This window comes from Panthera onca, chromosome A1 (assembly GCF_046562875.1).
Source record: "Panthera onca isolate mPanOnc1 chromosome A1, mPanOnc1 haplotype 2, whole genome shotgun sequence".
Taxonomy (NCBI): domain Eukaryota; kingdom Metazoa; phylum Chordata; class Mammalia; order Carnivora; family Felidae; genus Panthera; species Panthera onca.
The window spans coordinates 148,025,238-148,050,371 of NC_138339.1; the positions used below are offsets into that span (position 1 = coordinate 148,025,238).

At 43.3% G+C, this 25,134-nt stretch overlaps 1 protein-coding gene and 1 pseudogene across 3 annotated transcripts in view; both read left to right on the forward strand.

Moving 5' to 3' along the window:
- Window positions 1-12,620: 12,620 nt before the first annotated feature.
- On the forward strand, window positions 12,621-14,355 carry LOC132680467 (transmembrane protein 243 pseudogene; annotated as a pseudogene).
- A 65-nt stretch (window positions 14,356-14,420) lies between these two features.
- LOC132681695 (uncharacterized) overlaps window positions 14,421-25,134 on the forward strand; it is a 44,273-nt gene continuing 33,559 nt past the window's right edge. The window contains exons 1-5 of one of the 3 annotated variants that reach the window (XM_060636384.3): window positions 14,424-14,678; window positions 15,830-15,897; window positions 19,718-19,792; window positions 19,941-20,067; window positions 20,488-20,583. In XM_060636384.3, the coding sequence (XP_060492367.1) occupies window positions 15,865-15,897; window positions 19,718-19,792; window positions 19,941-20,067; window positions 20,488-20,583 (331 nt within the window). In that variant the 5' untranslated portion in view covers window positions 14,424-14,678; window positions 15,830-15,864. Of the gene's footprint in view, window positions 14,679-15,829; window positions 15,898-19,717; window positions 19,793-19,940; window positions 20,068-20,487; window positions 20,584-25,134 lie in introns of all 3 variants that reach the window. The other 2 variants (XM_060636385.3, XM_078451913.2) reach the window with 2 other exon arrangements.

Here is a 25,134-nt window from a genome sequence, read left to right on the forward strand (position 1 = left end):
GGTCATGTCCAAAGCCTTCCTGGGCTCTGGGGTCTGAAGCAGTGACGTACACATGGTGTGAGGCTCTCTGTACCTGAATTTCCCCATCTCATGGTTGAGGGCCAAGGTGAGGGGGTTTTAGCCTCAATATACTTTTACCATCATCCCTGTCTGAGGCCCCGGATCTGGCTCTCTGATCCAAAGAGAGAGAGAGAGAGAGAGAGAGAGAGAGAGAGAGAGAGAGAGAGCAGAGGGCAGGCTGGGGACAGGTGGTAAGCTCCTAGCCCCAGGGATTTGCAGGCTCATCCCATGGGGCTTGAGCCGGCTTGCGCTCCATTAGTCAGGGTGGATTAGGCTTTGGGGATACAGGGATTTGGGCAAAGCTGACAGAGGGAATGAGCAGAGGCCTTGTCACCCTTCTCCCTTCCCCCACCACATCCAAGGGCCCTGCCTGGAGCTGTCCAGGCACCTCTTCTTGGCGGAGGCTGGGAGTCAGGAGGCCTGGATCTGGCTCTGCCTTTACTCATTTTATAACTCGGGAAGGATGGAGCGCTTCGCTGGTGACAGGCCCCAAACTTGACGCTGCAAGGTCCATACAAACTGGGTGTTTGTGGTGGCTGGGCCAGGCTCACACAGTCCCTCACAGCCCTTCTCTGCTGAGAACGGGACAGACCAGGCCACAGCAGGTGTCACAAAGCAGGTTCTGGAATTACAGGGTCAGAGCATCCCACTGGCTCCAGAGTGCAGGATAGACCATCAGTAATTGGGACAGAGCCCTCACGGTGGTGCAGAGGGAGGTGAGAGGGTCTGTGGCCAGGCCGCTGGGGGTGGAAGGGAAGGGGAGTGGATGGGCTCCAGGCATGGGCAAGAACTGGCTCTGAGGGTGAGGAAGATGAAGGCGTCATGGCTGGAGCACCTGGGAGGAGGCATTAGTATTCAGAGTAGCAGTAGAATGTCAGGACCCAGACCGGGGCAGATCAGGTCCGTGGAGGGCAGAAATCAAGAATTCAGTTTGGGACACAGGAAAGCCGAGAATCTCATTCAGTTGGTTGGATTTCATGAGTCTGGAATTGAGGGAAGAAGCCAGGGTGGGAGATAGAGCTGAGATGCCATCAGTGAGTGTGGTACCAAAGCTATGGAATGATGTGCTCACCTGGGCAGAGGATGTGGACAGAGGGTGAGGACGGAGCCCAAGGCCCCCCAACATTAGGAGGGAAAACAGAAGACAGGAGGCTTAGGAGGGGGTGGCCAAGAAACCAGGCTTGAGGAAGAAAGGAAAATCCATTGTAATTAATTTAGCCCCATGCAGTGGCAAAGGGTCATTGTTCCCCTTGCACAGATGACACAATGGAGCCAGAGAGGTACAGTGACTCCCCCAAGGCCACACAGCAGGGAGACAAGGGACTCCTCAGACAACCCTGGTAAAAGCTCAACAACTTTTACTTTGGAGTAAATTATGAAATTCCATAATTTCAGCTCCAGTATTTCAACTGACAAAATTACATGGAATTTAAAGCCCAGGGCTGCTGATATCAGTTTGTTGGAAGGTTGTATACTTATGTTTATGCTTATATTTAGACTACCTTCCAATTTAACAACCAGATGACTTTTATTGCAAAATTCATTTACAATTATCGGGGTGCCTGTGTGGCTCAGACTGTTACGTGTCCAACTTTGGCTCAGGTCATAATCTTGAGGTTCAGGTCACGATCTCAAGGTTCATGAGTTCGAGCCCCGAGTCAGGCTCTGTGCTTGACAGCTGAGAGCCTGGAGCCTACTTCAGATTCTGTGTCTCCCTCTTTCTCTTCCCCTCTCCTGCTCACACTCTCTATCTCAAATTAAATAAACATTAGGGGTGCCTGGGTGGCTCAGTCAGTTAAGCTTCCGATTTCAGCTTCGGTCATGATTTCACAGTCCATGAGTTCGAGCCTCACATTGGGCTCTATGCCAACAGCTTGGACCCTGGAGCCTGGTTCAGATTCTGTGCCTTCCTCTCTCTCTGCCCCTCCCCTGCTCTCTCTCTCCCCCCCCCCTTAAAAATAAATAAACATTTAAAAAATCTTTAACAAATAAACATTAAAAAATGTAAAACTATATGTCCTCAGGTTCATTTAATGGCTAGCTTCAAAGCTTCTGATCACTGGTTTGGGTTGCTATACATATTCCACCTTCCCCTTTGTTGAAAGAGTGGGGGGCGTGGTTTGTGTGAGAAACGACATGTCTGGCATGGTCTGTGATTCAAGGATGTTGAAAGGCATGGTCATCTGTACCTAAGGATATCCCCCTGAGCCCTCCCTGAATGTCCTGTGTGGACACATGTGAGGTGTGTGTGCCTTTAGAAGCCTCCCATTCCACTGCAGCCAGACCTGGCCTGGCCTCCCCACCTGCCCCCCTCACAAATCCTTATACACAAATGCTCATCGCAGCATTTTGTTGTTAGAAACAACCCAAAAGTCCATCAAGGGGTGCTTGAATAAACAAATTATGATATATTCAGGCAACGGAATATTATTCATCATAAAAGGAATGACATACTGACACATGCTACCATGTAGATAAACTTCAAAGACATTATTCTGAGTGAAAGAAACTAGCCACAAAAGGTGACAGGCTACATAACTGCATTTATGTGAAATATCCAAAATAGGTGAATTTACAGAGAGAAAGCACACATTTGTGGTTGCTGAGCCCTGGGTTTGGGTGGGGGAGGAAGGATTGGGGGAGTAACTGCTTAATGGGTAAAGAGTTTTCTTGGGGCGTCTGGGTAGCTCAGTCGGTTGAGCATCTGACTTTTGATTTTGGCTCAGGTCATGATCCCAGGGTCATGGGATTGAGCCCCACGTCAGGGTCCATGCTGAGCATGAAGCCTGCTTAGGATTCTCCCTTTCTCTCCCTCTGCTCCTCTCCCCCCGTTGTGCGTGCTCTCTCTCTCTCTCTCTAAAAAAAAAAAAATTGAAAAAAGAGTTTTCTTTGGAGATGAATCAGATGTTTTGAAACTGAAGCTGGTGGTTGCCCGGCACTATGAATGACCTGTAAATATCACCAAAGGAAAACAATTCAATCCAGATAAGACTGCTAATGGATGACCCAGACCCTTCAGGGTCACTGGATTAAGAACCATGACCAGCTGATGTGCTTGCTGAGGGAAAAGGGAATATAAAATGGATAGTGGAAGAAGGTAGTTATAAATATCAGCTACAACCATGTGACCAGTTATACAAACAAGGATTGTAATTATCATGAGCTCATTTTTTGTGTTATGAACATGTTTGTTTATAAAGCTTTGTTTTCTTCCTTCTTATTCCCTTAATGTAAGAGAAGATTTGTTGACTTTATACCATAGTATTTAAGCATTTTTTCCTTTATATCATTGTATTTTAGTTACAGATGCCAAGAAGAAGAATATTCATCACTTAAGGACGTTACCTCTTCTTCTGGGGGAGAGATTAGCACATTTTTGGTTTGAGGGATAGATGTGTCACGTTTGGTGGATAGAAGTATGATCTTGTTATTATCTTTATTTGAAAATTAAGTATGGTTTAAAGAGATGCAAATGGGTCCCAAGGTGACAAAGGGGTGGATTTGTGATGCATAATTTTATATGTCAATTTGGGTGGGTCAAACATTATTCTGGATGTTTCTGTGAGAGTATTTTTTGGATGAGATTCAAACTGGTGGACACTGAGTAAAGCATATTCTCCTCCATAATGTGGGTGGCCCTCATGCAATCAACTGAAAGCCTGAACAGAACAAAAGACTGACCAGCAGATGGCCTTCACACTTGAAATGCAACATTGGCTCTTCCTGGGTTTCCAGCATGCTGATCCATTCTATAGATTTTTGACTTGTCAGTCTGCATAACTGTGTGAGCCATTCCTTAAAGTAAATCTTTCTCAATCTCTCTCTCTCTCTCTCTCTCCACACAACACACACACACACACACACACACACACACACACACACACAAATTGGTTCTGTTTTTGTGGAGAACCCTGACTAATACAATATATTTCAGTTTTCTTGGGCATATACCTAACAGTAGAATTGTTGGATCATATGATAATTTCATATTTCACTTTTATTTTTTTATTAAAAAAATTTTTAATGTTTATTCATTTTTGAGAGAGAGAGACAGAGTGTGAGTGGGGGAGGGGAAGAAAGAGGGAGATACAGAAAAAATTAAAAAAAAAAAAAAAAAGAAAGGTGCAGGGCGCCTGGGTGGCTCAGTCGGTTAAGTTTCAACTTTGGCTCAGGTCATGATCTCATGGTTCATGGGTTCAAGTCCCACATCAGGCTCTGTGCTGTCAGCCTGTCAGTGAGAAGCCTGCTTCAGATCCTCGGTCCCCTCTCTCTCTGCCCCTCCCTCACTTGTGCTCTCCCAAAAATAAATATTAAATAAAAAGGGGCAAGAAACTTGGATAAAGGAAATATGATGAAGGGTTCATGTCACTGAGTTATGAAGACCACACAAAAGCATTTCAGAGTGAGAGCAGGTGGTCACACTGAGCTGAGAGAGACAGTGGTGTCAGGATCAGTCCTGTTCCCAGGTGGACTGCTCTCAGCTCTGTTGGTTTACCTGCATTCAGATCCTCTTACCTGAAGTATAAAATATTAATGTTCTGGGGGGAAAATCTCAGATGAACCAAGAAACTTTCCATAGGGGGTGAGCCAGTCTGTGGGCCACAGGGAGTCTGGGTGGCTCAGTCAGTTAAGCGTCTGACTCTTGATTTCAGCTCAGGTCATGATCTCATGGTTCATGAGTTCGAGCCCCATATCAGGCTCTGTGCTGACAAATTCTTGGGATTCTCTCTCCCTCTCTCTCTGCCCCTGCCCTGCTCTTGTGCTCTTGTGCTCTTGTGCATGCTGTCTCTCTCCAAATGAATAAGTAAACATGGAAAAAAAATAACACTGCGTTGATCTGCAATACAAAATCATGTGTTGTAGCAGAACATATTTCTTCACAAAAAATTGTCAGAGCAGAAAAAAGAAAAGCTTTTCATTTTATGAGGCTAAAAAACATAGCTAGAACAAGAAATACAATTTTCAGCCAAACTAAGGAGCATAGACACCAAAATCCTAGTCAAAACATTTGTGAACTGAAATACTTAAAAACATCATAAGCATGTCTGGTTTGTCCCAAAAAGGCATGTTAGCAGATTAACGACTTAAAATTTATTAATGTAATTCACTGCATTAACAGATTAAAGAAAAAAAAAAACAGGATTATCTAAATGGATGCAGAGAGAGCATTTGATAACATCCAATATTCATTCATGATTTTAAAAACTTAGTAATCTAGGGATCTTCTTTAGCCTGAAGAAGCTAGCTACCAAAAGCCAACAGAAAATATTGTACTTGGTGATGAGTCATTTTGGGTACTTATTTCTTTTAAAATCAGAACAAGACAGTAATTCCAATTATCATTCCCTCTGAGGGGCATTAGTCAGTGCAAGAAAAAACAAGCATGACTGAATTAAAAATACACTCATCATTTGCAGATATGATTAACTACTGTATTATTTGGTGTCCTGCAGAGAAATATATATATATATTATATGTAGTCTGAGGTCTCAGAACTTATAGCGCCCATGGCATGAGTTCTAGACAGAAGGCCAGGAGGCTTAAGATCCAAAAAGGGCTGATGTTTCAATTCAAGTCCAACAGCAAAAGACCAACGTCCCAGCTCAAGGAAGTCAGAAGCTCCCTCCTGGGAGGGTCAAACTTTTTGTTCTCTACAGGCCTTCAACTGATTGGATGAGGCCCACCTACATTATGGAGGGCAATCTGCTTTACTCAGTCTACCAGTTCAAATGTGAATCTCATACGGAGACACTTTCACAGACATACTCAGAATAATGTTTGAGCAGATATCTGGGCATCCTGTGGCCTAGTTAAGTTGACATACAAAATTAAACATCACCAACATCACCCCTTGTCTACTTGGTACCAATATGCATCACCCTAAGCCATACTTAAGCTCTATATAAAGGCAATAACAAGGTCATACTTCCACCTAACATGATACAACTATCTTGTATGTAAGCAAAAACTCCCTAACCCCTTCCCCAGAAGAGGAGGTAATAGTTTTATTTTTTATTTTAAAAAAAAGTGTGTTTGTTTATTTATTTAATTTTTTTTAGGGACAATGACAGGGGCCACATGTGATATTATTTGTTGATGTAGTAATTTTTTTTAAGGTTTATTTATTATTTTGAGAGAGTGCACAAGTGGGGGAGGGGCAGAGAGAGAGAGAGAGAGAGAGAGAGAGAGAGAGAGAATCCCAAGTAGGCTCTTCACTGTCAGCATAGAGCCCAATGCGGGGCTCGAACTCATGAACTACAAGATCATGATCTGAGCCAAAGTCAGATGCTTAACCAGCTGAGCCACCCAGGTGCCCGTATTTATTTATTTTTGAGAGAGGGGGGAGAGAGCATGAGTGGAGGAGGGGCAGAGAGAGAGAGAGAGAGAGACAGGGACAGAGAATCCCAAGCAGGCTCTGTGTTGACAGTACAGAGCCTGACGCAGGGCTCCATTTCACAAACCGTGAGATCCTGACCTGAGCCAAATTGAAGAGTTGGACACTTAACTGACTGAGCCATCCAGGTGCCCCAGTGTACTTGTTTATTTATTTTGTTGTTTTACAGTGAGAAAAAGTGTGAGCAGAGGAAAGGAGCAGAGGGTAAGAGGGAGAGAGAGAATTCCAAGCAGGCTCTATGCTCAGTGCAGAGCCCAACTTGGGAGTCAATCCCACGACCCTGGGACCATGTTGGGGACTCAACCAGCTGAGCCACCCAGGCGCCCCAAGGAGGTAATGTTTTTGAGTGATGTTTATGCTTCTCCTTAATATCCTGTCACATAAATACTAAAAGCCATTAGCAGTTCTGTTTGAACTGCGTTGTTGTAGTTTTCCATTAAAGTCCCTGTGACTTTAATCACAGGGCATGGCAATACTAAAGACATCCTAAGGGGTCACCTGTATTCCAAATGTAGTCCTCCTCTTCTCCACTGTGGAGCAGCTGTCCATTTTCCCTGAGGTACTCAGGATCAATCACCTCAGCCAGCATGGTGACTCTCTGTTGATTCAGAGGCATGAGGATTCCAAAGTGGCCATAGTTCAGTGGAATTATTGCTATGTCTCCAGGTGGAAGCCTCCCACTCTCTGGAACTAAGACCTCTGGGCCAGCAGAACATGTGGTTGTGGGAACAGGAGGCAAAAATTTTGCTGGTGGGTCACTAGGGGTATTAGTGAGTGATGCCTCTGTTTCTACCCCTTGATTCCTGGGCTTAAATCCTGGCTATGGTAGCAATATTACTGTTTCTTGGAATGGGTTAGAGGAAGACTAGGTCACCCACCAACCTCAAGAAATTTCCGTGTGATGAGGTACATTGATAACTACCACACAATCTTTTACCCTACGCCACCTCCCTCTTAGGTATCAGTTTGGCTCTGAGAGACCCAAAGGCTTAGTCAAAGAAATGGGATCCTTAAAATTCTAAAGAGTTAAGCATGCCACCTTCCAGGACACCTGCTTAAGAACTAAGGTCCCACAAGCTCTATATATCTATAAAAATGGCCAAAAATCTTACTAAAGAAAACCTAGAATTTTGTGTCCCAAGAACCTGGCTTGGTAGCTGTCAAAGTGGGGAATCCCAAAATATGACTAGACAGAAACATGGGTTGAACTAAGTTTGTGGCTAAGGGTCCCACCAAACTGCTGCCAGCCCTCAGGGAAAATTACAACCTAGAATGACAATGGGCTTTATGAGGAATGTTCAATCTGATAAGTTCATTTTAAGAAATGCACTTGAGGGGCGCCTGGGTGGCTCAGTAGGTTGGATTTTGGCTCAGGTCATGATCTCACAGTTGTGAGATCAAGCCCTGTGTCAGTCTCTGCACTGGGCATAGAGCCTGCTTGGGATTCTCTAACTCTCTGTCCCTCTGCCCCTCCCCTGCCTTCTCTCTCTCTCTCAAAATAAATAAATAAATAAATAAATAAATAAATAAATAAATAAATGAAATGTGCTTGAAAGCAAGGGTTCCCGAATCAACAAACAGAATGGGATGGCTATTTTAATTGGCAAGCAGAAGGCTCCAAAGGGCTTCAAAATTCCTATGTAGCTTCATTAAAAGATTTCTTGCCAAAGGCTAATGAAACATTGAAGATATAAGACATCCCTAAAACAAAAGACCTAAACCACAAGACTCCTACGGCTCACCTTCACCCTCCTTTATGTGAGTACTCAATTCTAGTAATCTTCAGTCTGAATTGTCTTTATAAGACCATAAACAAAAGTCCACCAAGTTAGTGGCCTTATGGACATCCCCATATCCATCTCCAAAGGATGGCCCCTGTATGGGTCCCTCTCAGAGCTGATAGGACTCAGGGATTTTTCTGGCCTACTGCTATGTTATTCCCTTAAACATCCAAGGAAAAAATAAAATTAAAATCAATGAAATATTTTGCCCAATTCTGGTAAACTCTGCTGAGTTACATCCTCTACTTTTTTTTTTAACTATTTTTTAAATTTTATTTGTTTTGAGAAAGACAGAAAGCAAGTGTGGGGGCAGAGAGAGAGGGAGAGAGAGAATCCCAAGCAGTTCTATGCTGTTATCATGGAGCCCGTCACTGGGTTTGATCTCATGACCTTCAAGATCATGACCTGAGCTGAGATCAAGAGCCCGAGGCTTAACCGACTGAACCACCCAAACGCCCCACATCCTCTATTTAAAACCCCACTCAGAGCCAACAGTTGGGGTCCTGAGAAAACTGGCAGAAGCCAGCTACGGGTGAGGATTTGTACCAGAATCAGCTGTCCTAGATCTGTCTGTAGTACCCAATAGGGAGAAACAAATAAAATTTCACATTGTCCTTTACCTTTCCAAATCCAGGGCACTGGTTATTGATCTTTGTGAATGGCTCTGGATCTTGCGAAGATAATATCTTTTGCACCCTCTTTGAGGATGCCTCCTGGGTCCATGGGGTTGTTGAAGGCTGCCAGCAATATTTACTGCTTGTCCAAGCTGAAACCTGACAAGGTACTTAAAAGGGCTTAATAACTCTATGATCAGAAATTTGGCCACATTGGAAGCTGACACTCAAAGCCCGATAGAAATCTTTTTAGGACTTTCCCCCTAAGTAAATAGAAAATAATGCAATTGAGTGGGTGAGTCAACTTATGACGTCATTTAGGCTACAAGGCAATTCTTGGGGGGAGTTGAGAGCAACTGTTTTTTCTTTTAGTTTTTTAAAAAGGTTTATTTATTATTTTGAGAGAGAGAGAGAATAGGGGAGGCGCAGGGAGAGAGAGGAAGAGAGAGAATCCCAAGCAGGCTCTGCACTGTCAGCACAGAGTCCAACGTGGGGCTTGAACTCACTAACCGAGAGCTGTCAGACACTTAACCGACTGAACCACCCAGGGGCCCCAAAAGCAACTGTTTTTACCTCACAGATCCTTGCAAATCTGGAGATGTGGCTCCAGAGGCAGTTCAAAGCTCACCTATCCTTTTGTACCCATCCCCAAGCCTCCCCTATTTATCTTAATAGGCTTGTAACTTGCATTCTTTCCCTGTGTCCTTAAGAGGTAAAGATCAAAGCACAAACTTTGGGAAGGTAATTCTTATCGGAAGAAAAATAAACGGGGGAAATTCATTTGAAAGAGCTTTAGCCATCTGAGCAGGTGGCTTTGACTTATTCCATCTGCCAGAAAAACAACTGAGATCCAACTTCTTTTATAACCAGTAAAACAGAAGCTTGAAAATCTCTGTTTACGTCTGTCTGCATGTTTATGTGTGTCTCTATATGTGTGTTGTAGATGTGCGGTATTTTCTACCTCTAGATGATATTATTAAAGTTAATTTGTGTTAGACTTGTCTTTTAATGATTTAAATACATAACCACTGACATAAACTTACTAGTCATAAAAAACTCTCAAAAATATAATAGAAACTAATGCACAGGAATTTCAGGTTCATGTGATCTGGGAAAAGTATTTGGTGTTAAAGCTAGTTTCAGTTTGTTGGTTTATTCAAAACAGGTATGTCTTTTGGTTATCAACATTAAATACAAAACTTTTATTGCACCTGAGTGTACTAACCAAATAATTTATTTCTTATAAGATCTTTCAGCAAGAAAAATAGTTGTGGGGGTAATGGCTGACTTTGTCTAATGTTTTTTTTTTTTAATTTTTTTGATGTTTATTTTTGAGAAAGAGAGAGACAGAGTGAAAGTGGGGGAGGGGCAGAGAGAGAGAGAGAGAGAGAGAGAGAGAGAGGGAGACACAGAATCCGAAGCAGGCTCCAGGCTCTGAGCAAGCTGTCAGCACAGAGCCCAACATGGGGCTTGAATTCAAGAACTGTGAGATCATGACCTGAGCCAATGTTGGAAACTCAACAGACTGAGGTGCCCCTGCAAATTTTTATTGTGAATGAATGTTGAATTCCATGACACTTTTGCATCTATGTATAGGACTTTGTGATTTTTTTCCCCTTTGATCTTTTAAGATGGGCGATTACATTAATTGGTTTTTCCCCAGGTGTTCTTTTTCTGAAATTCAGGTTTTTTGAAGCACAAGTTACCTATAGTAAAATACACCCTTTTTAGATATACAGTGTGTTGATTTTTTGGCAAATACATAATCACGTCACTATTAGAAAAATAGGGGTGCCTGGGTGGCTCAGTCAGTTAAGCCTCCAACTCTGTCTCAGCTCAGGTGATGATCTCGTGGTTCATGAGTTTGAGTGCTGCATCAGCTCTGTGTTGATAGCGTGGAGCCTGCTTGGAATTCTCTCACTCTCTTTCTCTCTCTGCTCCTACCCCACTCATGCTCTCTCTCTCTCAAAATAAACTTAAAAAAAAAGCTATAGAACATTCACATCACCATAAAAAGTTTTCTTGTGCTTCTTTACAGTCATTCCTTTCCTCCTACTACTCCCTACATGAGGGAGCAACTGATTTGACTTCTGTCCCTTACAGTTTTGCCTTTTCTTGTATACTATGTTTAAAGGAACACACAAGGGGCACCTGGGTGGCTCAGCCAGTAGAGCATGCTACTGACTCTCGATCTTGGAATTGTAAATTTAAGCCCCATGTTGGATGTAGAGATTAAAAATAAAATCACTTAAAAAAAAAGATTTCCCTAGATAGAAGATTGTGTTGGTTGCAAATAAAGGTAGTTGTACTTCTTCCTTACCAATCTAGGTGTTTTTCTTTCTTTTTCTTGCCTTATAGCACAGACTAGCATCTTCACTAAAATAATGAATAGAAGCGAACATCCCTGCATTTTTCCTGAACTTAGAGGAAAAAACATTTCCACTTTTACCACCAAGTAGGATATTAACTGCAAAACCTACCACTAAATAGCCTACTGCCAACAGATGAAAAAGCACCATTGTGTTTTTAGTTTGACGAAGAGTTTTAAATCAGGAATGGATATTGGATTTTGCAAATGCCTTTTTTGTGCCTTGACCTGAAAACCGTCAAAGCAGTAAGCTTAGACAATCGTACCAATGTCCTTTGTCGCCTCCTGTCTTGTGTCTAGAAAATATTATTTCATATATTTTGCCTGTGTTTGTTATTGTTGCTGTTTTTTTTTTTTTTTTTTCAGGCAGAAGGGTAAGTCCAGTCTTTTTTGCTGTGTCTTAGCCAGAAGCAGAAGTGCAGATTTTTACAGCACTGGATGCATTTCAATCCACTGAAGTTTTTACCCTTTTTGATCTTCAAATTGTTCCACTTTGTCCAGCAGAATCCCTGCAAGGTTGGCTCTTGTGTCCTTCTGATATGACCCAATCATCTCAGATAGCTTCCCTGCTTTCAGGCACCAAACTTCCCTTGGGTATTCCCTGCCTTGTCCTTGTAATCAGCTGTTTCTCTAAAGGAACCCTTTCCCATTAAATGCTAATTTAGAGTCCATAATTTATTTTATTGCCATTGGATTGTTATTCTAGGCCTTGCAGTAGATAGAGATAGGAAAAAAAAATTGGGGGGAGGGGAGGGCAGGGAAGAACCACAATGTGACTCTTGTTATTTTCAATTCATATGTTAGACAACAGGTTTTTCCACTTAACTTTTTTGAAATAATGTTTTTTAATTCTTTTTTAAAAATGTTTATTTATTTTGAGGGAGAGAGACAGAGTGTGAGCAGGGGAGGGGCAGAGAGAGAGAGGGAGGCACAAAATCCGAAGAAGACTCCAGGCTCCGACTGTCAGCACAGAGCCCAATGTGGGGCTCGAACTCGCCAACTGCAAGATCATGACCTGAGCCGAAGTCAGACGTTTAACTTACTGAGCCACCCAGGTGCCCTGGTGTTTTTTAAATTCTTAATTAGATTGTTGTGTGGCTGCAGGCCCTGGTCAGGATAGCGGAATGGGACCCACAGCCCTGCTCTCTGTCAGCCAGCTCAGGAAGTTTCTTCCTTCCCCACGCATCTAGCCTGTGTCCCAAGCCTCGGCACCAGCCTCTTCTCTGAGTGGAGATGTAGACCCAGGGTGCCAGGATGCTCTAGGTGGGGAGGAAAACGGGGCTTGCACGAAGCCACTTTGTTCCCCAGGGTATGAGCCCCACTCACCAGCACTGCCCGAACCTTCGGGCCCAGTGAACTTTCGGTTTTTGGAGTCTGGGACCTGACACCTTGGGAGATAATGCTGGCTCAGCGTTGAGTGTCTTGGGGAGAGTGAAAACATCCACCAAAAGGAGGGCTTTTCTACCAGGACCCAAGGCACCAGTGGCCCAGACCACAGACCTCTGTTCAGAGAGACATTGGCCAAAGATAGAATCACCACTTTAGCTGTTGGCTGCTTAACTTCCAAACCGTCAAGTACATTTTTTGCTGTATCTCTTGGAGTAGTGTTACTGCCCACACACTTATCTACTGGTATTGACAAGGAGACTCAGAACTGAAATTCAGAAATCTACTTTACTGTATTTCATTTTCTATCATCATGTATTATGTGAGAACCTGTACTTTCATGATGTGGAAAGTGTGGTTGCCCAGGAGAGATACTTACCAGGTCTCTGCAAAGCTAAAAATAGGATTGTGAGTAAGGGCTGGATAAGGTATGCTGACGACTCTCCTGCAGAAGTCTGATACATATTTTCCCCTTAATTGTAAATCTAAATTCCCTCTTGCAGGGAAGACATACTGTAGATCACTTTGCTTTTTCCAACAACATAAGTTATTTTTCATTTTGAAATTAAAGCATTTTATAATATGATTGCATGGTGAAAGACAATGTAACAGACAAAATCTTGCATTTTAAGACAACTATCCAACTATATTTCTGTTAAACTGAATATACAATTATTGTTCCCCAGGTGATCAACTTTTGTGTACAATTTCATGTTAACAAGACAGTGAAAAGACAACTTTGTGAGGATCTGATTACAAAAATAAATCAAATAATTTACATTTAAAAAAGAATATTGACTTAAACGAATATAGTTTAAGATTACTCTGTGGCTAGTTAGGAAGTCATATATCATGTTTCCATTTGTCTGGTAGTCTCTATTAAATATTTAACACATATATTTAAACATTTAAAAACATTTATGTCTGAAGTTACCTGGTATCTGTGTCATTCCCTTGAAAAAGACAAGAACCAGGGCACCTGGGTGGCTCAGTCGGTTAAGCATCCGACTTTGGCTCAGGTAATGATTTCACAGCTTGTGGGTTTGAGCCCCACATCGGGCTCTGTGCTGACAGCTCAGAGCCTGGAGCCTGCTTTAAATTCTGTGTCTCTCTCTCCCTGCCCCTCCTCCGCTCACATTCTGTCTCTCTCTCTCAAAAATAAATATTTTAAAAAACTGAAAAAAAAACTTTTTTAGGTTGTGAAATTTAGACATAACTTTTTTAAAATTCAAAAGTTTGTAAAATGGATTTTCACAGTTAAGAACAACAGACCCCAATAATTACACAGCGACAGCTAACAGACAAGATGGGGTCCCTCATTTTCTGGGGAAAAAACTAGACTTTTAATCAGGCCGAATGATGAAGAGAAAACCAGTGGGCACAGCCTGAGGTGACAAGGCTGTGCAAAATTCAGCAATATTCGCAGGAAAGACCCCTGCCACGCATCTTATCATGTTCTTCAACGGGCTGCCACATCCTGAAGCTGCTCAGAAAAGCGAGTTGTATCCTGCTTGTCACTCTGCTCCTGAAGTGGCAGTTTGGGACCTGGGTCTGACCAGCCTTGATAAGGGCAGAGAACTTGGAGAGTACTTTCAGTTTGTAGACCAAGACTGAGACTCCCGGGTTTGCAAACTGTATGGTAATAAAGCTACCCTCGCCTCTAACCAAATCTTTGCATTCCAGGAACCAAGAACAAGCAGCAGCGAGCGGCTAATTTTCCACATTTTTAAAATACATACCCACTTTTTCCCAAAAGGGTGCCAGAGAACACAAGCGGTTAGCGATGCAGAAAGATGTGGCTTCAGCTTTCGTAGGCTCGCAGAAAAACTATCTTCAGCCTTACGACTATTGGTCCTTTCCGGACACCGTAGATCGGCAGGCTGTGATGATGTCTGGGAAATGTAGTTCGAAAGGAAAGCACTGCGGTTAAGGCGAGGTACCCCTTTGCTCTCTCCTGCGCAGGCGCGATTGTGCCCGGCGGCCTGGCGGCGGCGGCGAAAAATGTCCCCAGGCTAGGTATTCTGCTTGTCTCCAGTGCGGTCGGCCGCTTGGAGTCCCCGTCGCGGCGGGCTCAGGTAGTGGCTGCCGGTGAGAGCTGGCCCGGGGTGTACAGCTTTTGAGGCGGGGCCAGGGCTGAGGGCCGGCCGTGGCGGGAGTCCCAGACGAGTCCCGGCTCCGGGCGTCTGAGCCGCGGCGGCCTCGGCAGGTGAACGCGGCCCGGAGAGGAGGCGTTGCCCGGGGAGGTCTCCACTCGCGTGTCTTCCCACCCCGGGAAATCGGAGCTGTCACTGCCTGAGCTGCAGCCTCGGGCAAGGCTCCTGGAGAAGTGGCCCCAGAACCGAGATTGCGGGAAGCTGTGCTCTGTTTCAGGGTCCGTGAATCCTGGGGCCGGTTTTGCTGGTAGCGCTGGCCTCGGTCTCCCCCGCCCCCATCTCACCCCGAGTTTAAACTTTATTTTGTGTTTATCAGTTTTTGCCATCTATGCTTGTTTGGCACTTTTCCCAGAGGGAATCCTCTGGTGATTTGACTGTTCCGTTTTTCGTTGTTGTTTAGATTAATTTTGACCTTTTGCTGAGTTCCTTCCCTTTTCTCTAAATTTTAAATTCATTTGTAGCTAGTGATGCTCTTTCTTTTGAGCCTTGTGGTGTTTTGGAGCCGGGAGAGGAAGGTGGATGGGTAATGTTTTCATTTATATTTAAGGAGGTTTGATAACTCTTCATAAAGGAAGCACAATTCCCAAGGAAGAGAAGAGAGGACTAATTTTTGCTTGGTTCTTCCTGAAAAGGACTCCAATTTCCTTCAAATGTTATGTGAAGAATTATTATAATTATCATATTATTGTACTTTGTTGTGCATGGTGTATAGTTGTATGTTACATTAGATACAATATATTTATTATGATTACATTATTATAGTACAGCCCCAAAATATTTAAATGCAGATGTGGGGAATATTTATGTTATTTCTCATTAAATGAACATCTCAGGGAGCCCGGCATGACTGCCCTTTACTCTGTTCATGTGCTGGAAGTATGCTTGCTGCCTCTCCTGGTTTTGGTGGCCAGGCTCACGGACCCTCTAACTCAGGAATGCTTGGGCTTACTTGTTCCCTCTGGCTTCTCTCTGTAGGGTGCTCGGTGTGTGGAGATTTCTAATTTAGTCAGGCGTAAGGAGGGTGGGAGTATAGACAGGATGGAGAGACCTCACTGTTTCTTTCTCCATTTCAGGTGCCTTCTCCAGGAGGGGCGGCAGGAAGGGAGAAATGGCCACAAGGTTGCTGCCAGCCCATGTTCAGGTGAGTGGAGGCTTTTTTCTTGAACTGCCTTCCTGGTTCAGAGGTCATGATCACACTTACGCCATTGTTGAGGTTTACAAGGCAGTGAAGCCCACGGAGGGACCAGAGGGCCTGGTAGGGTAACTTTGGAAGGAAGGTGTTTTTCTAGTGTCAGCGGCCAGTCTCATTGTGAATTCCCCACTTAATCATTAAGTACTTGTTGATTAGGAATTGAATGGTGTGGAGGGACCAGAGGGCCTGGTAGGGTAACTTTGGAAGGAAGGTGTTTTTCTAGTGTCAGCACCAGTCTCATTGTGAGTTCCCCACTTAATCATTAAGTACTTGTTGATTAGGAATTGAATGGTGCCCCCAGTCCCAAGCCAATGACCCACACAGAGCTTTGTGAGGGATCTAGGTATGTGTTTTCCCTATGAAGGGTGGAAATTTGGGGAAGTCAGATAATTTTTTCAATAACATTAGGAATTCAAAGAGAAAATGCATGGGCTTTACCCTCCAGGCACTGAGGACCAATCAACTACAGCAGTCCTTGGTCCAGGTGATTTTCTAGGAAGTTCCAACGAAGAAGACCTCTGAATCAGCAGGTTGGTCAGGGATATGTTCTAGTACAGTTGACTCTTGAACAATGCAGGGGTTTAAGTGTTGCCTTGACCCAGCCCGTCCTGGAGGGTCGCTGAAATTTCTTGGTCTTGTTTCAAGAAAGAATTCAAGGACAGATACACAGCACAGTTCATGAGTGACACAGCAGGAAAGTTTATTAAAGCAAAAAGTATATTCGTAAGATAAGAGCAGGAGAGCTCAAGAGGGAGCTTTGCATCCTGGGGTTTGGGTTTCTATCTTTTTTTTTTTTTATCATTTATTCATTTTTAAGAGACAGAGCGTGAGTGGGGGAGGGGCAGAGAGTGATGGAGACACAGAATCTGAAGCAGGCTCCAGGCTCTGAGCTGTCAGCACAGAGCCTGACGCAGGGCTGGAACCCATGAGCGGTGAGATCATGACCTGAGCGAAGTCAGTCACTTAACCTACCGAGCTACCCAGGCACCCCTGGGTTTCTATCTTTATTTATAGTTGTTAACTAGGAATATTCTACTTGGGCCAGGAATGCAGGGTTTCAAGCTTTTTCTTCCTAATTTTCTTCCTAATTTGGCCATCCACATCTTGGGCCTGTCTGATTTGATCTGGCTTCTTGTGGAGTGCTGCCAGGACAGGCCTCTGACTTTCCTGATAGCTGGCAATGACTTCCTTGTTGCTGGCCTCCAGGTATCTGTTAGAACCTAACTAGCAGACTACTCTAACATAAGGGCTCAGTCTCTGACCCTTCCTGCACCCCCATTGCCACTACCCACCCCCTCCAAAATCTACATATAACTTTTAATTTAAGTTTTTCTTTAAATTCTAGTTAGTTAACCTATAGTGTAATATTGGTAGTACTACCTATAGTGTAGTATAGAGTAGAATTTAGTGATTCATCACTTACATGTAACACCCAGTGTTCATCACAAGTTCCCTCCTATCACCTATGGCCTATCACCCATATAACCCATCCTCTGCCCACCTCCTCCATCAACCCTCAGTTTGTTCTCTGTAGTTAAAAGTCTCTTATGGTTTTCCTCCCTCTTTTTTTCTCCCTTCCCCTATGTTCATCGGTTTTGTTTCTTAAATTCCACATGTGAGTGTAATCATGTTATTTGTCTTTCTCTGATTGACTTATTTCCCTTAGTATAATATACTCTAGTTCCATCCACATTGTTGCAAATGAGAAATCCACATACAACTTTTGACTCCTCCCCAAACCTTAACTACTAATAGCCTACTGTTGGCTGGAAGCCTTACCAATAACGGTTGATTAGCACATATTTTGTGTGGTGTATATATTATATGCTGTAGTCTTATAATCAAGTGAGTTAGAGAACTACTAAAGTAGTTAGTTAACATTAATAAATGTTATTAACACATTTATAAGGAAGAGAAAATACATTTACAATGCTGTATTGAAAAAAATATATATATATACGTGGACCTGCACAGTTCAAACCCAGGTTGTTCAAGGGTCAACTATATTGGGCGATTTGGGGCTTACAAGCAGGACTAGGCTCATATAGATGAGGAAAAGGAAAGAAAAACAGTAAAAGGAAAAGAAAGCACAACTAGACAGTGGTCTTGGGGAACAGATTCAGGGAAATGAGCCTTCCTTCCACAGTGTTTTCTTCCCTTCTTTGCCCTTTTGTGGCACTTAGGGAAATAGAATTATAAAAACATAATCACCTCCCAACCTCTTCACAAAGGCAGAAGAGAAAGAAAACACTTTTATTATTGAATAAGCATTTAGCCAGAATGTGATGTTCATCACAGACAATCCACCAAGGGGATTGCAAAGACAGAAGGCTCATTCATAGAGTTAAGTGGCTACAACCCAGTCTGGAAGTTCATCAGGTGACAAGTTAGACCCGCCTCCTCCCAGGAGACTGAGAGATCGGCACATTCAAGGAGATAGCTACCAGGTCCTTGAGGAAGCAGTCCTGAGTTGTGAGACTGGCAAGTGACTTATTTATTAAAGTTTATTTATTTGAGAAGGAGAGAGAGTGAGTGAGGGAGGGGCAGAGAGGGGGAGAGAGTCCCAAGCAGGCTCTGGACTGAGAGTGCCCAACACCAGGCTTGAACTCATGAACCATGAGATCATGAGCTGTTGAAAAGACATTTAGTAGTGCCTCCATCCATAGTCCAGCATTTTCAGAGTTACAAAAGTGGAAACAACATAAGTAACCACTAGGAGATTAGTTAAGTAAATCGGTCCATCTATACAAATAAAAGATATTGAGTACGGGGCGCCTGGGTGGCTCAGTTGGCTGAGCGTCTGACTTCAGCTTGGGTCATGATCTCGTAGTTTGTGAGTTCGAGCCCCGCATCGGGCTCTGTGCTGACAGCTCGGAGCCTGGAGCCTTCTTCGGATTCTGTGTCTCCCTCTCTCCATCCCTCACTAGTACTCTGTCTCTCTCTCTCAAAAATAAATAAAAGCATTAAAAAATAAAAAAAAAAGATATTGAGTGGGATACAGTTATATCTATAATATTTTTATTTAAACCTAGAGCCATATTAGCAAGTAGAAAGTTCTGAGAGGCATAAATACATATATACAGAGAGAAGTTAGCAAAGCTTGTGTGTGGTAGTAGAAAGTTAGATGAACATTTCTTTTCCTTTTACTTATTGATGTTTTCTAATTCACTTTTAAAAGAAAAGACTTATTTAAAGTTTATTTTGAGAGAGTGAGTGGGGGAGGGGCAGAGAGAGAGGGAGAGACAATCCCAAGTAGGCTCCACGCTGTCAGCCCAGAACCCATCATGGAGCTCGAACCCTTGAACCGTGAGATCATGACCTGAGCCAGAACCAAGAGTCGGAAGCTTAACCGACTGAGCCACCCAGGAACCCCCCGCAAAAAGATTTTTTAATAGGAAAAGAAAGGGGTTTAAGAGAGGTGACTTGTGATACAGGTCAGCAAGAGAAAGGTAGAACAAAGGCTTCTGGGGCGGAGAGGGAGTGTCCCACCCGCAACCTTCTCACCTGGCTCTTATTGCAAGGTCCTGTAGTCCCCCATCCTGGGTCCTCTCCTAGCAAAGCTGTGCCTGTGAATGTCTGTGCCAGGACACAGAGAAGGCCTGAGGTGATGACAGAATCCAGGCTCACCTGTTCCTCCCTGAGTGAGCTGCTGGAGCTTCCTTCTAAAGCCCGATTCTCAGGTCTGAGCTGTAAAATGGGCTTTTCATGTATCTATGATTGTGCATTTCCACATCTCAAGTTCTGTGTTTCTATTGTTGTGATTTTGTAGAATGATTTCAAGTGCTTCTCTTGTTCGGCCACTGTGCCTCATCTTCCCGGGGGCACAGTGCTTCCTTCACAGAAGGTATGTGATAGACATGTGCTTCGTCACTGAGAGGTGGTTGAGAAGTATTCGGCTCAAGATGCTCAGAACCCTGCATGGTGATCTTGCTGCTCAGTCATCCCATTGGGGTGATGGTCCCAGGTGAGCAGGAGTGGGTTTGCCATTACAGGAGTCTGTGACGTTCAGGGACGTTGCTGTGTTCTTCAGCCAGGACGAGTGGCTGCGCCTGGACTCTGCACAGAGAACCCTGTACCGGGAGGTGATGCTGGAGAACTATGGCACCCTGGTCTCGCTGGGTAAGAACTTGCCCTCGTGATGTAGAATCTTCCAGGGGAGCATCTTGGTGCCCTCTCCAAGGAGGACACTTGGAGGGTGTGACCAGGTTCAGCCCGCAGTTGCTGTCCCCTCCCACTGCCAAGAAAGGTGTTGGTTTGGTAGAGTAGATCACGGGCATTCTTTTTATGCTTTTGCGAGTCTTGTGCCCCAGACTCTGTTCCCCTGGGTCTCACAGGAGGTTCCAGTGTAGAAGAGTGCACGGCCGGCGCCCTGCTATTCTTCCTGAGACCATCTCCCGGTCGTCTTCTGTGGCAGGAATTTAAGGCCCTCTCAGAACAGCTGTCTCTCTGCCCTGGAGCCCGTGCAGCTGAATGTGGGTGCCAGGATGGCTGCTTATGTCTGCACTACAGACTCATTCTCTTCTCCTTGCTCACGAACAGGAATTCTCTTTTCCAAACCAAAGGTTATCTTCCAGTTACAGCAAGGGGAAGACCCCTGGATGGTGGAAAATGGAGTTTCTCAAGACCCACGTGTAGGTGAGTGACCGTGACTGGGAGATGGGCATAGCACTTTCTCACTGCCTGGGTGCTGCTGATCAGGGTGGAGCCTGTGCTCAGGAGACACTGACCAGGGCCCTCCTATGTGTGCCAGGCCAGGTGGGACATGCTGGGAAGGGCATGTCCTCTGTCTCTCTACCTTGTTGAGTCCTTGATTTGGAGGTTCGGAGGGAGAGCTGAAATCTCCCAAGGAGGGCCCCACTTGTCTCAGATGTCATTTGTAATTAAAAAAAATTTTTTTTTAATTTTATTCATTTTTTTGAGAGAGAGACCAACAGAGTGCGAGCAGGGGAGGGGCTGAGCCACCCAGGCACCCCTGTCCTTTGTAATTTGAATGCAGAATATGTGACAACACAGTATATCCTGCATAAAGGTTTGTGAGTCATGTCTTCCCCAGTTTTTCTTGCTTTTACTGGATTATTTTCCCTTTCTTTCTTTCTTTTCTTTCTTTCTTTCTTTCTTTCTTTCTTTCTTTCTTTCTTTCTTTCTTTCTCTTACTGTCTTTCTTTCTTTCTTTCTTTCTTTCTTTCTTTCTTTCTTTCTTTCTTTCTTTCTTATGTTTATTTACTTATTTTTGAGAGAGAGAAAGAACACAAGCAGGGAAGGGGCAGAGAGAGAGGGAGACACAATCCAAAGCAGGCTCCAAGCTGTCAGCACAGAGCTGGACACGGGGCTTGAACCCACAAACTGGGAGATCATGACCTGAACTGAAGTAGAACTCTTAACTGACTGAACCACCCAGGCACCCCTGGACTGATGATTTTCTTTTCTTTTCTTTTCTTTTTTTTGAGAGAGAGAACGTGTGTGCGTGAGTGGGGAAGGGCAGAGAGAGAGGGGGGATAGAGAATCTGAAGCAGGCTCCAGGCTCTGAGCTGTCAGCACAGAGCCTGATGCGGGGCTTGAACTCACAAACTGTGAGATCATGACGTGAGCCGAAGTTGGACGTTCAACCGACTGAGCCACCCAGGCACCCCTGGACTGATTATTTTCTTATATTATCTTCTCTTTGTGTTTGAACAAACCTTCTATTGCTACAATACATCCCTCATTGTTCTATCTTGCATTTTTGTTTGATGTTATTGGTCTGCAACTTACTATATATGGTTCAGCTAAAAAGGAAAAGCAGATGTATGTGTATTTATATACTACATGACAGAGAGAAAGCAGGGTAGCAAAATGGCGATAAATCAAATATAGGCAGAAGGTTTGCAGATACTCACTATGGCATTCTCCTAAATCTTTTGTGGGAAAATATTCAAAATACGATGTTTCAGCCCTGGTTGCTAGGATATGCCTCTCAGTCTCAAAAACTCCTGCGGGTTGCTGGATCAGTAAACTCTTACTTGCTTTTCTGCTTTGTCTTTGTTTTTGTTATTGTTGTTGTTATGAGATGGTGTTTTGTTTTGTTTTGTTTTGTTTTGTTTTGTTTTGTTTGGTCTTTGTTTGCTTTTGTTCTGTTTTGTCTTTGATTCTAGCACCAGAGGGTGGGTCTCTCCTGTGCTCTGCTATTTATTCAGGATTTATTTCTCTCAGTGGCAGGATGCAGGTCTCCTGTGTCAGCTCAGTCTCATGTTTGCATTCATGAGCCTGGTCTTCAGATTTTCCCCTTTGGTTTGACTAGGCTATTTTCTTGAATAATGTTTTTAGAAAGGTTCGTGTGTGCCATATTTGTGTATATCTAAAATAAATCCTCTTATCTCTCCTGTGAGAATTATAGATCTGGAATTCTGGCACCAGTTTTTTCCTTCACACTTTGCTCTAGTGTAGAGCATTGAGTATTATTGATAAAAATCCTCCATTAGTTTGATTCTTTTCCCCCAATATTCTGTGTAGAAAACCGTTTTTTTCCCTGTTTTGGGGGTCTTCTGTCTAGAATATTATGGGATAGTCTCCTTATTTTTGGAATTTATAAGACTGATTAGGTTGTATGAAGGAGTTTTGTTTTAATATTGTTATTTGGCTTCACAGGGCCCTTAGCTTTGAAGAGCCAAGGCTACCCCGCTCCCCACCCCCCTACTTCAGGGATTTTTTTTTTTTTCTACTACATACTAACATGTATTCTGCCACCTTTCACCAACAATTCAAGGAAGCTAACTGTAAGAATAATGATAAAATAGAAGTTCAGTCAGAACCTTAGAAAACAAATATGTTTGTGGTCAGGACAAGAATGGTAGCCAGGGAATGGTAGCCATGGGTGAGTTTCAAATTTGTCTCTGAGCTTTCTGGTTGGTAAAGAAATCACTAGTATCAAATTGACTGTGTTTGTCTTTTGCAAACATTAAAAAATTAGCTACTTATGGGGCGCCTGGGTGGCGCAGTCGGTTAAGCATCCGACTTCAGCCAGGTCACCATCTCGCGGTCTGTGAGTTCCAGCCCCGCGTCAGGCTCTGGGCTGATGGCTCGGAGCCTGGAGCCTGTTTCCGATTCTGTGTCTCCCTCTCTCTCTGCCCCTCCCCCGTTCATGCTCTGCCTCTCTCTGTCCCAAAAATAAGTAAAAAACGTTGAAAAAAAAAATTAAAAAAAAAAATTAGCTCCTTTTAATTCATACAAGGTATACATGGTAATGTAAAAAAGAGGAGGAAAAAAAAAAAAGGTGTTTGCCCTGAAATTTTGCCAGCCAACCATGATAAACTTTTGTTGGTGTTTTACTGTTTATCCTTCCAGGTTGTGAATATTTGTTTGAGTGTATTTGTGCATGAGGGAGAGAGACACAGAGAAAAAGAAAGAAACAGATTGTACATATTCTCGGGGCACCTGGGTGGCTCAGTCAGTTAAGCATATGACTTTGGCTCGGGTCATGATCTCACAGTTCGTGGGTTTGAGTCCTGCGTCTGGCTCTGTGCTGACAGCTCAGAGCCTGGAGCCTGCTTCAGATTCTGTGTCTCCCTCTCTCTCTGCCCCTCCCTGCCTTGCACTCTGTCTCTGTCTGTCTCTCTCTCAAAAATAAACATTAAAAAAAAAATTTAAAAAAAAAAGATTACGTGTATTCTCAAACTGTTTTAAATTGGGAATATCCTTCACTTATTCAGCCCTCATTAATTAGGGGCCCACCTGTTTGAAAGAACTCTGTTGTATTGGTAAGCCATATTTTATTAAATAATCTTTTGGAAATTTTAGTTTCTAGGTTTTTTTTCTGTTATGAAGATTGCTTTTATGGCTATAAAATACCAAGGTTTAATATGAGAAACAGAGAAATTGTCTAGAGGGTAAATAATTACAGCACAAAGGCATGAGTATTACTGGTAAAAGGGCAAGGAATGTGAATTGAAAATTCACCCAGGATTCTTTGAAAAACTGTTCAATTTTATTATAATCAATGAAATACAAACTAAAGCAACGAGATACCATTTCCCCCCTCATTATATTACCCCAGATTAAGAAATACATATCCAGTGTTTTCCTACTGCTCTGAGTGACACTGGAGTCTTTAATGGGATTTAAATTTAAAATTAAAATTAAAAAAAAATAAAAAAAATTAAGTTAAAAAAATTTGAAAACATGATGGCATCAACTTTCATTTGCTGACATGGAGAGAAGCCCACACATTTTTTTTATTTAATTTTTTTAATGTTTATTTATTTTTGAGAGAGAGAGCATGAGCGGGGGAGGGGTAGAGAGAGGGAGACACAGAATCTGAAGCAGGCTCCAGGCTCTGAGCTGTCAGCACAGAGCCGATGCAGGGCTTGAACCCACGAACTGTGAGATCATGGCCTGGGCTGAAGTCAGCTGCTTGACTGACTGAGCCATCCAGGTGTCCCCACAAATTTTTTTTTAAGTGAGGAGGGGGTAGGAGGCAATGTAGTTTCAACCATTTTTTATTTTTTAAGTAAAAGTGTTTTCTCATTTCCCCCCAAATTCTGGTGAGCAAAATTCCATATCTAGCAGTGATTATATTTGTATGTTGTGTTTATGGGTGAACTCTATTTTTGTATTTATAGTTTTCTGTGTTTTCTTCAATTTTCTTACAATGATTGTGTATCTTCTTTTTAGTTAAGAAAATAAAAGCTCTTTCATAAAATACAATTCATTCTTTTTGAAGCAATGATTCCACTGTATCCTAAGTGATCAAAAAGTGGACTGAAAATTATTCTCAAGCATGTACTCCTCTTCCAGTATGCCCCATATCGTTATATGGCACCAGTCTCCATTGAGCTGCCCATGCCAGGAGCAAGATGTCATCCTTGAGTCCTCTCTTTCACTTACTCTGTACATCCAATTTATAGGTTGAAGACACTTGTCATCTCTGCCTTCAGAACATCACGAATGTGCCCACCTCCCCCCACTGTGCCAGTGCACATCCATCCAGTCTCCTAAGTGAACTGCTCTTCATCTGCCCTTGTTTCTCCTGACCCCCAATTACAATCCATTTGTCACACAACCATCGAGGTCCTTTTTATTTAAAAAAAGAAAAAAAAATTTTAATGTTTATTTATTTTTGAGAGAGACAGAGTATGAACAGGATGGTGGCAGAGAGAGAGGGAGGTACAGAATCCAAAGCGGGCTCCAGGCTCTGAGCTGTCAGCACAGAGC